The sequence below is a fragment of the Natrix helvetica genome (assembly GCF_964273705.1).
Source record: "Natrix helvetica genome assembly, chromosome: 4".
NCBI lineage: Eukaryota > Metazoa > Chordata > Lepidosauria > Squamata > Natricidae > Natrix > Natrix helvetica.
This window is the reverse complement of record NC_138550.1, coordinates 109,527,973-109,540,067: the sequence shown is the minus strand read 5'-3', so window position 1 is coordinate 109,540,067 and position 12,095 is coordinate 109,527,973. Positions and strand designations below refer to the sequence as shown.

The 12,095-nt window shown below is 34.2% G+C and overlaps 1 protein-coding gene across 1 annotated transcript in view; it reads left to right on the top strand.

Moving 5' to 3' along the window:
* The window catches only part of LOC309392259 (uncharacterized protein C18orf63), a gene marked incomplete at its 5' end in the record, with an annotated part of 29,145 nt that extends 25,354 nt beyond the window's left edge, over positions 1-3,791 (top strand). Inside the window, one exon of the mRNA XM_081953302.1 lies at positions 2,732-3,791. Within this exon, the coding sequence (XP_081809428.1) occupies positions 2,732-2,791 (60 nt within the window). The 3' untranslated portion in view covers positions 2,792-3,791. The remainder of the gene's footprint in view (positions 1-2,731) is intronic.
* Between the last annotated feature and the right edge of the window lie 8,304 nt (positions 3,792-12,095).

Genomic DNA, 12,095 nt, shown 5'->3' with positions numbered 1-12,095 from the left:
CATGAAGTTCCTTTTATAGGTTACAAATGAATAAATCTTAGAAACTGACTTTAATAAGAATAGTTAATAGGAACTATATGACATTAGATGGCAGAAAATATTAGTTGATATAACCTTTGAAATTTGTATGTTTCTCACAAAAGCTAATTTAAAATATTATAACATGCTGTACACTTCTTTTTAATTTTAGGATACATTTATTTCCATTATCAATCTTTCAAAGAAAAAAAGTTCAAAGCAACTTAAAACCTTTTAACATTCAGAATCAATTTCAGGCCTAGGAACTAACTTGGAAAAATCATCAACTTTTCCAAATTTTTCTCTGAGTTTCTATTGTCTTATATAGAGACAAACAGAAACAGAGAAAGTGGTTGTTAGGAATATCTTTTGTTTGTTTGAAAATCAACATCATATGAATTGATACTGATATGAATATGCAATCTAATGGCTGATATCCAGTATTTAGGATACTGGTTGTCGAATTGAATATTTTAAGCTAGGAATGTAAAACTGTAGATATTTCAGTCTGATCAGCATCAACCAGGATGATAAACAGCTGCAGGATTGTTCAAAACATTTGTAATCCATCCCAGTTATAGAATCTGGGGATGGCAAATAGCTCTCTGGACTTCTGTTGCTGATCCTAAGGAAACTATTTCATGTTGCGTAAGAAAGGAATGACCACAATAATTCATTTAACTATATAATGGTGAATATTATACATACTTCTCTGAATTTCAGTGTAAACATCAAATATATTTAAAAGCACATATAACCATTTTAGATTGATATTGGCAAGTCATTGATATTCTAAATTTTGTTTATAAAACTATTTGTAAAATAATGTTAACATGCTGTTTCATACTGAATTGAAGTCTACATTTTTTTAAAAAGCTATAGAAATGTAAGATTAATAATAAAGACCCAGAAAGAGAGAGCGATAAAGCAGTTGCATTCATCAAGAAGGCTGTAAACAAGATAAAGTGATAGTTAACTGTCACTTTACTTCATCTGGCACAGGAAGCATAATTGTATAAGACATGCCCCACATCACAGTTACCACCCACAATCTCACAGTTCAGTGAAGGGGAGACATCTCGTTTTGGAAATTCAGCTTTCTCCTTACCCAGGGACCACCTATGCATTAAATTTCAAATTGCTTTCCAGCCCCATTATTCAAATTAGGTAGTGCTCAATGGTACGGATTGGTCCCTTCAAATTAGAGAGTATGGAGTAGCAGAGTTAGGTCTTATTGGTATATTGATGGCATCCCATTCTAGAATTATGGGTGACCATCCCTGGAAGTTCCATGTAAATGCTAATATAACAGACAAGAATCTGTGGAATAGTATTAATTACTGGCCTAGATATTGAATCATTGTCGTCCCCCCCACCCCCAGCACCACCTTTTTGTCAAGTCCCAATAAGAAAGACCAGGGCCACTGCAAAATAATTACCCCAAAGCCCAACACAGCTCAAGTTATCATGTTTGACTGTAGCAAAAGATGCCAACATGTCGAATAGAACTAGCAGAATTACATTCCTTCTATATAGGTCATCTTTTGAGATAAACAAAGAAGTCTCAGCCTCATACCCTGAGAGAAAGCCTGAAAGAAGTAGGTCCAGAAAATAATTTTGCAAAAATAAGTCTCAAAATCTTTTACTAAGCTATTGTCCCAAGAAAAGCAACCACATCATTTTGGAGCAGCCGGTCCAGGGTGAATATTATTATGCATAGTAACGAATAAAATAGATTAAAACAAGACTAATTGAAAAATAGCTGTACAGCTTTTATAAATATTTGTTCACAAATATTCATATTCGCATTCTCTGTTCCATATTCTGATTTTGTGGTTTTTTTATTTATATCCAAAAAGGAGGGGTTAGACACAAGCAACAAAAAGGATTTTTTTAAAAAAAAACACTAAGTTTTTAAATATAGCATTAAGCCTTGAGCACAGAAAATAATGTTGATCAGACTTTCCATTACACGAATAAAGAGCCAGCTCATAAGAAGAAGAATATCAATCCAGTTTTGTAAATCTGGGTCAGCACAGTCTTTTCTTTATTGTCTTTCCACTCTTCTTTTTTGCTCAATAAATTCAGAGATTTAAATAGGGATAAAATCCATTTTTTTGGTTTATAATTCATCATGACATCCACATCTTTAAATCATATTACTCTTCCCAAAACTATTTTGGCGTACATAAATCAAATGGGATGACAGTACACCAGGTTCATATCACATGAGCAAATGTGCCTCACTATCAGCCTAATGAAATTCATAGCCATATCCTTTTAAACTTTCTTTGACGAACATTATAAAATATTTTTGAATAAATCTTATCTTAAGGTAACAAGAAATGTACCTGATATTCTTTAAGACTACTAAGTATTGATTTGTTAGTATAGTATAAGGATCCCCCTACATAAATTTGGAAATACCCAAAACCCATTTCACTGCTTATTCATCTTTTATTTTAGCTACATGGTTGTTGATAATAAAACATTTAGTTTTATGCCTAAGATGTACTGGATACTTTGATTACTTTTTAAATCATACCTTTTGATAGACAAATGAATGGTAACCAGCCAACAATTATTGGAAAATCATATATATACATTTAACATAAATTAGTAGTAGACAGAGATAACATTTGGGATAGCAATTTTGGTTTCTTTAATTTCTTAAATATAATTTACTTTAATGCTTAATATATTGTATTGACAGGAAAAAGAACGAAGCTATGCAAAACCTAAAAAATCAAGAACCAGTAAATCATCAAAGTAGAAAAAAAAATGCAAAAGAGAAAATAAACAGCAGGTTTGCGAAAACTATGCCATGAAAGGGTGGTGGTGGTGTTTTCATTTAAGACTTGAAGTATTTAATTCATATTGTGCTTTTCCTGTTTCATGATTGAATAATTTATGATTAGAAAATGGCCAAGTTCCAATTTCTTTCCCACAGCAGTCAAGAAACCATACACATTCAAACAGACAAATAAGTCTCCAATTCATGCATAGAATCCAACTCATACAACATAGTTATTCTATGTGTAAATTAAAATTACTGATTAAATTTCGAAGCTGCCAATAACGGATATTCTCTGAGCAAATACGGTAATACACATGCTTATGAAATATTTGCATTGAAAATAATGGAAACAGTAAGGCAATAACCTCCAGTATAGTTCTTATGTCCTGAATGTATATTTAGTATGACCAAACAGACTGCTATTATTCAGATGCAATGCTAACTATAGTTTAGTTCTACATCCCAGCAGAAAAAAAAACCATGAAGTGCTTGGTGCAGATATACAATTTTAATTCTCTGCATTAAGAGGAAGAATGAAATAGGATTGTAGTTTATTTTATCAAATCCTGGCTTATCATTCAATTTAAACCAGGAATTACAATTGTAATAAAATTGTAAACATATTGGTCATCTGCCAACTCCAACCTAAGGCAGCAATGACAGGAAAAAGTGAAGGACTGCAGGTGCAACAAGAGTTTTCCACTTTCACTCTAAAGCATATATTCAATTGTCCGTACATGTCATGAATTGTGGTTTATTTACTATTTCCTAATGGGATTTTAAAAAATACCTCCAATATTTGTTCACTTAACAAAAGTGTTTTGAAATAGTGTTTTTGGTCTTGCTGTTGTTTAAAACATAAAGTTTTGTTAAAAACATGAATTTAATTCTTAATACTTCCTTTAAAAGTTATCATTCAGACTGTTTTAATTAATTTTTGAAGATTTCATTTCATATTTCCTCTGTCCTGTAAAAAAAATCATACTTCTCTTCTACAGACAAAACAATATATTTATGTGATTATAAATCAAAATACACACTGCTTTCAAAAGTTGTTACATAATTATTGTAGTTGATTTGTTCCTCTGAAAAGAAATAAAAGAACATTCTTGTGTATTTTCCTTTCTGTATCAGTATGCAATTCCTAATTTTGATTGGTATATGATCATAAATGTGCAATGTGCATCTATAATATACAATACAATACAATACAATACAATAGCAGAGTTGGACGGGACCTTGAAGGTCTTCTAGTCCAACCCCCTGCCTAGGCAGGAAACCCTACACCACTTCAGAAAAATGGTTATCCAATATCTTCTTAAAAACATCCAGTGTTGGAGCATTCACAACTTCTGGAGGCAAGCTGTTCCACTGATTAATTGTTCTAACTGTCAGGAAGTTTCTCCTCAGTTCTAAGTTGCTTCTCTCCTTGATTAGTTTCCACCCATTGCTTCTTGTTCTACCCTCAGGTGGCTTGGAAAATAGTTTGACTCCCTCTTTTTTGTGGCCAACCCCTGAGATATTGGAACACTGCTATCATGTCTCCCCAGTCCTTCTTTCTATTAAACTAGACATACCCAGTTCCTGCAACCGTTCCTCATATGTTTTAGTCTCCAGTCCCCTAATCATCTTTGTTGCTCTTCTCTGCACTCTTTCTAGAGTCTCCACATCTTTTCTACATCGTGGTGACCAAAACTGAATGCAGTTTTCCAAGTGTGGCCTTACCAAGGCATTATAAAGTGGTATTAACACTTCACATGATCTTGATTCTATCCCTCTGTTTATGTAGCTTAGAACTGTGTTGGCTTTTTTGGCAGCTGCTGCACATTGCTGGCTCATGTTTAAATGGTTGTCCACTAGGACTCCAAGATCCCTTTCACAGTTACTACTGTTGAACAAGGTACCACCTATACTGTACCTGTGCATTTCATTTTTGTTGCCTAAATGTAGAACCTTACTCTTTTCACCAAGAGGTTATTCAAGAGGTTATTCAAAGAAGTTATACATATGTAATAGTTATAAAATGATAACTATGTAGAGGGAAACCTAATTTAATTACCAGGTTTTTTTAGTGTGTATTCAAACTTAGGACGGTGCTGAATGGTGACCACGTGATCACCTCACTTTATGCGGTGTGGAATTTCTTAGCAACAACCACCTGGAAGTGCTGGAACTGCTATTGCTAAATGACTTTATGACTGTGTCACTTAGCAACAGAAATTCCAGTTCCAATTGCCTTCATTAACTGAGGACTGTAGTGTCCATTGTTATAAGTCATATTTCACAATACAAAGCAAGTACAGTTTTGCATATTAAGATCCATTTTTTACTAAATAGACTAAGGTAAAATACAGCTTTAAAATAGCAATAGTGGCCTAAATTCAAGTCCACCCTATTTTGGCATGTACTTATATTCCTTGGCACTGAAATAGACAAGATGCCCACTTTGAATGTGTCGATCTTGAAACAAAATTTTGAACAGTTTCTGCAAGAAATGCATTTATAATGCAGGAGAGACTAAGGTACTTTAAAATTATACTAAATACCATAATTGTATTGATATACAGCTTAGCTTGTGTTGATTGGTTTAAAGAATATGCATCTTGATTCTTTGGTGTATGAATCAAAAAATTGTAATCATGCTTTATTGTAAATCATATTTGAATATTGATTAGCATAAGTTGTTTAATTTAAAGGCTTTATAATAGGTAAAGTGAGAATAATTTGTCAGGATATTCTGCATGCAAATATAATCTTATACATGTGTACTTTGAACAAGCCTTACTGAGTTGAAAAGGATTTATATTCCAAGATAAATTTACAGATTTTTGACTTTTACAGTTATACAGAACATTGTGTTTGGACAAGCTGAGGCTCTTCCTAAACATGTTAGTTTTCCCTAAAGATAGATTTTAATACGAAGTAATATCTGCACATATAATTGTACGGTACCTTATATTAAAATTTGAGGTAACTTCATTGTACTGTATTGGGGATATTGACCTATGTCTGTTTTCTCCATCCTAGCATTTTGTTGAAGCATTAGATCTGCAACTTCCAGAATTCCCGCTCAGCATGTCAATTAGCTAGCTAGCTAATTCATTTCTTTATTCTCATTTATATCCTGTCTTTTAGCTCACTCTTTTCCTGATTCCTCCCCACCTCCTCTCTCTCTGGGGATGCATGTGTATATACTGTACACTACAGCAGATTTACTGTATTACATACATGTTTATAGCAGATCTCAAAATTGTATACTGTATATATTGATGCTGTATATATAGAGATTTAATTTATGGATTGCACAATTTACAAAATCTTAAATAATACACTGAGATGTGAATGAATTGTAGTGAAACCATAAGACAGCAAAAGACAAAAGAGTGATAATGTCAAAAAAAGGCAGTGTCAGTGATAATAGAAACATTTTGTCATGAGTCCGATGGGAATAAGACATTATAGAAATGTAGCAAATAAATACTGCCATTATTAAATTAATATCTTCAATGTGATTAAAAGGATCCATAAAAGAGTCTCAGCATTTTAGCATTCTTTAGTTCAAGGATAGCCATCCTGAAGTAAATGATGGATATTAAATTATTACTATTATCATTACTATTATTAAAATCATTTAGTTTATTCCAATCAGATATCACAGATCATTTCAATGACATGATTTTAAGTCAGTTATATATTAAATGCTGACCTGAAGGTGGTCATTCTTAAAATAAATAGTTTCCGTAATAATAATAGTTGAATGATCCAAAGGTATGTTCTTAACAACAGGTAATCTTAGCCTTCCGTACATCCTGTTCAAGTCACTCTGAATCTTCCTCTGGAAAAGAATAGTTCAGAAAAGATACAACTCTTAAGAGATTGTCTAAAAAGTATTTTGGCTATATGAATTGCCATATGGTTGGGCTCATCAAGCGGCTCTTTAATGTTCCTCTAAATTTTCTGATAGAGATATTTTCCACAGAATTTCTTAAAAGTTATGAATCCAAATACAAAAAAAGAAATGAATTATAAGGACATTTTGCCTGCCATAATGCTGATCTCTTGTCGTAGAAATTTAAAAGCATACAGTGATTCCAGAGGTCATCCTGATTCTTCATGTTTTAAGCAGATGAATAGAAATCATAATAGTTTAATATCACTGCCCAACAAATCTCCTGCATTGTATTTGTAACATTTTTTAAACATGCACATGGAATTGAAAAGCTGACTTAACAAACAAAGAGAAATTGATTTGCTATAAGACAAGAGTGCTACTAAATCCTCTTCTTCTAGTCTGCATCACATACAGAGAAATGATCCCAATTTGGTTTACGATAGATAACTGCTATTGAAGGTCATGTCTCAAAATCCCCTCTGTATGGATTCAGTTCTCCACTATTCCAAATCAGCAATAAAATATCCTTTCCTAAGCTCAGAAGAAATGTTAAGAGTCTGGATTTTTAAAAAATCCCAGAAATTTTCTTCTTAATATTACAGTTGAAATTCACAACTATTTCCCCCTATTTTGAAGTTCATGTTTCTAATGCAGTATGTTCCAAAATGCTAAAAAAATAAGAAGAAATGTTGTATAAAGAATAGGCTTCTGAAGATATGACCTTTTTTCTTACTTACGTAGACTCTGCAGTGGAATCTTAATATAATCATGTTTCAAGTTGAATTTGGTAATTAGTTTCTTAAAGTCTGTACATTTATTCATGAGAACTCCATTCAATTTAGTTGCTCTTTATTTTGAATAGGATTATGCTGGAGGGCATGTGTTACCTTTACTGTGCTATGCTTTGCTATACTATACTGTATCTAGATACCATGCTTTGCCTTATTGATAAAAACTTATCTGATTGGACTGATGTCAATATCTGCTGCTGAGATATTTAAGAATAAGATGACCAATAAATTTCAGAATGTGGAGGGAGGAAGCCAGTGCACTACAATAATTGAAAACATGTGGGCACATTTCCAAACAATGTTAGGTGGAATGCATTTGCTCCATTAATCCTAGAAAAACAGACCTTCAAGGCTATATCAAATATCTTTAAAAAGGCAAGTATGTGGTAGATTGGGGTACTTTATTCAATTCAATTATTAAATAAAACAGAAATTGCCCCATTCTCTCTGCCTTGGTAATTAGAAAAAGTGTGTGGGGGATGTGTGTGAGAGAGACAGCCTTGATCCATTAGCCATTTTTTTCCAGCCTAATAAAAAGGCTGTCGGAAAACACAGTATTTGAAGACCTGGAAAAAGGTACTACACTTTATGTTTTCTGCTAGGGTTCCCCTATTAGGGTTACATGCTGTTTTAAAGAATAGTTCAGTCATCACTACTTTACCTTTCCTGGAAGAAGAATGATATTTAAAGAACACTGCTTATTAGGTAGGCAGGCTTATTTTAAGTAGCAAAGGACTGTTCAGTTTTCAGCAATGCTTTGTCATTAGCTCTATTGGACCACCCATTGGTCTTTTCTAAAAAAAAAACAACTCTTGAAAAGAGCCCTGGGTTTTTCCAGTTGAACCGAAACATCAAATATTGTAAGAACTTCCATTATTTCAATGGATATTTATGCTAAATTCACAAGGTACAATGTCATACATCACCTAATACATTGTATTTTATTCAGAGCAGAAAAAAGAACAGTTCATTTATGCTTTAATGTGTTAAGTAGATAAACTATGTAAGAAGTTTGGAAAAACTCCTCATGTACTGTAGAACGGTAAGATGGGGGAAGAATGCTGAAAATATATTTCCTCATCAAACATATCTACTCCTTTATTATGAACATGCACAAACAATAAGGGCAAAACTTGTAGTGCAACACCTCTTTCCACTGGAGATTGCCCCCCCCAAAAAAACACCCCACTTTAAGGTTCAGACCTTTATCCACCTGTCAGTGGGATAAACCTCCAAAACTGAAATTAAATGCAATCAAATGGGGAGAAGGTGGCCAAAAGAAATCAGTTTGAAAATAGGTTAGATTCCCATGGGACAGGTCAATATCATTCAAGGAATAATTCTTTTCCAAATTCCCTAGAGTGGGCTACTCTAAAGCAGAAATTTTATTAAAGAAAAAATGCCCAAAGCAATGCTCAACATGCTTTCCTGGGCTTATTATTCTTTCCAACCAAATGGAAAGTTGGAAAGAAATGTGTCTGATGATGTTCAGAATTCTGTCTGTCAGTCTGCATCTGGCAGCAGGATAACTCTGAAGACTACAGGATAAAGACACCAGTGAGAGTCCAAAATGAAGAGAGAACAGAAATGCACAGAGTAATGCGATATGCAGCAGAAAAAAACTGCATTCCTAGTAAAATAGTTGGGGAAAACAATCCAGAAGTCAGGCTTTATATGCTTTTTTCTTTGTTTGTATTGACTTTGTACTATCTAAAATATACAGTACATATAATATTCCTTATATATTATACCCTGTAAACAACATCCAGAGAAAAGGGCAGGTTTTTAGTCATTAAATTCACATGAAATTGTACAATAAAGATAGGAACCACAACAGGAGAAAATGCAGTTAAAATACCATTTAGAAAGTAACCCAGAATAGGTTTTTTAAGCGCAAAAATATATTCATTGTCAAGAACAGCTCTACATTTTCACAAAATGATTGTGTCTCCTATGGTGTATTATACTATAGGGAAGGGATTTTGAAATATGCAGAGATTGTAAACAAATTTTAGGCTGACACAACTGAGAGAGCAGGGATATACTGTATTCTTCTCCATCTCTCTACATGCACTTGCAGAGATCAGCAATGATCCACAGAAAAAAAATGATGAAGAGGCTAAAGCATACTGAGTCCAAGGACAAAACTATACATAGTCACATCTTACAAACCCAGCTTACTCAGAGGAACAAATTCTGGCAACATCCTGATGACCCTGTGATAAAACTCAAATCTAAGAGTGAGAGGCGCTGGGACTCTGCTTGCTTGGTTTTTCTTTGACAGAGTAATCTCTCTGCCAGTAATTTCCAGAAAGGAGGATACAAATGCACAGAAGACAAATATAATAAGGGAACTTGGATAAAGGAGGGAGGGGTGGTGGAAGTGGTTACAAAATGTCTCCGCTCCATTAGTTTTGAGGAATATGCACCAGCTGCACCAATTTGTAAATTAATTTGCATGGATTTGTCTCCATGATCCATATTTCTTCATCATTATTTATTATGTACATATAATTTAATTAGTATTTATTACTATTCTTATCACCATTATCCTGTCACCACATAATGAAGATATGATATGTTTTTATGTCTGCATAAACATTTCTTGTATGGGACACAGTGGCTCAGTGGCTAAGACGCTGAGCTTGTTGATCAGAAAGGTTGGCAGTTTGGCGGTTCAAATCCCTAGCGCCGTGTAATAGAGTGAGCTCCCATTACTTGTTCCAGCTTCTGCCAACCTAGCAGTTCCAAAGCACCTAAAAATGCAAGTAGAAAATAGGGACCACTTTGGTGGGAAGGTAACAGTGTTCCGTGCGCCTTCGGCATTTAGTCATGCTGGCCATATGAACATGGAGACGTCTTCGGACAGTGCTGGCTCTTCGGCTTTGAAACAGAGATGAGCACCGCCCCCTAGAGTCGGGAACAACCAGCACATATGTGTGAGGGGAACTTTTACCTTACCTAAACATTTCTACCCACCCCTGCCTTGGTCCCTCTGTCATGTTACTGTCCCTAATGGATAGTCAAGCTGATTTTCTGTCTTGCCCCTTCAATAGCAAAACTTTTTCTTTTGTAATTTTGAGCTTCTTGAATCCCACAGAGATAGGGAGATTGGGATTGCAGTTTTGGTCATGCCTTTTGTAAAAGCAAGGATCCTTCAGGTATGTCACATGTACACCATTACTGGGAAGATCAACTTATATGCAAATTTAAATTAACACAACATGGAAAATTGGAGTTGCCCTGAATTTTTCTGTCTCTGTATAGAGACTATGTCTTCCCTGTACATTCTTTCTTTGAGAAAGGGATTCTCATAAATTTATTAGGACTGTGCCAGCTGGTGACTTCCAATATGGCATCCAGTATTTCTATTATGGGGTAGTGTGATGGTGGTGGTGGTGTATCATGCAACTTGTAATTTTATTAGATCAAAATACCACAACTTTTGGGAATCCCTGCTTTAGATGCTCCCTTCTCAAGGCTTAGCTAGGACCCACTAATTGATATTTCTGCTAGAAATGAATTGAAATATCTACTATTAATTGCTAAATCAAACAACATTAAAAAGGGGGAACTGAACTTTGATATGGACAAATGTACTTTCAAAATGTACTTTTTAATATCACATATTTATTCCGAAGCCTCTTAAAATAGATGACATCCTAAAATACAATAGAGAACTGTTTCTCTATTGCATAGTTCCTAATGTTGCTCGAGGGAAAACTGAGCCAAAGTTTATGTCATTTGAAGCGATTATGAATGCTTAATGCAACATATTAAAGTGAGTTCTCAGCACAATAGTAAAGCTTCCTTTTTAATATAATGTGCAAAGCCATTTCCCTCTTACACTGAAGACAAAGACAGAGCTCATCAATCATTATTTCTTATTGCATAAAGAAAGAATAAAATATTTATAACAATTTTAATTATTAATATTGTTTATTTTCTTAATTAAATGGTTTAAGCTAGTTTGGCAGCTCAGTGAAAAAAAAATCAGATGCTCTGTGTATCAGACAATATTTGATAGATACCAGTGTGTGTGTGTGTGTGTGTGTGTGTGTGTGTATGGGGATTGAACTCACTAAAAAGTAAATCATGTCGACTGGGAGTTTTTCCAGATTCAGAATTTTTGAAAAAACATCAGTTAATTCAGCATGTAAGACTTTATTTCTGAAAAGCAAATCTATCACTATTATTTATCTTCCATTAGTATCCAGTATAAATTATTGCACTCTTCACTATAAGTCCTGTTTTTGAACACACTAGTTCAAAAATTTCAATTTGTTGCTAATTAATGTGAAAATCATTTTGTTTGGAACATTATACGCATATTGCATCTGGTATTCTTCTTTTCTGGCCCCACCATTAGACACTGGTGGCAGAGCAAGATCAGCATTCCCTAGGTTTTGTAGACAATCGTGCAATTGGCACTTCATGGTGGACTACACCTTCTTATGACTCACCTGGTGTGATATCAGGACACACAACGTTCTCTACCAAACTCATAGCTGCTTCCCCTCCAGGAGACTAGATATGGCTGCCTTTAGAGCTCATACTAGCCAATAACCCGGTGTTGCCCGGGTATTTATTTATAGGG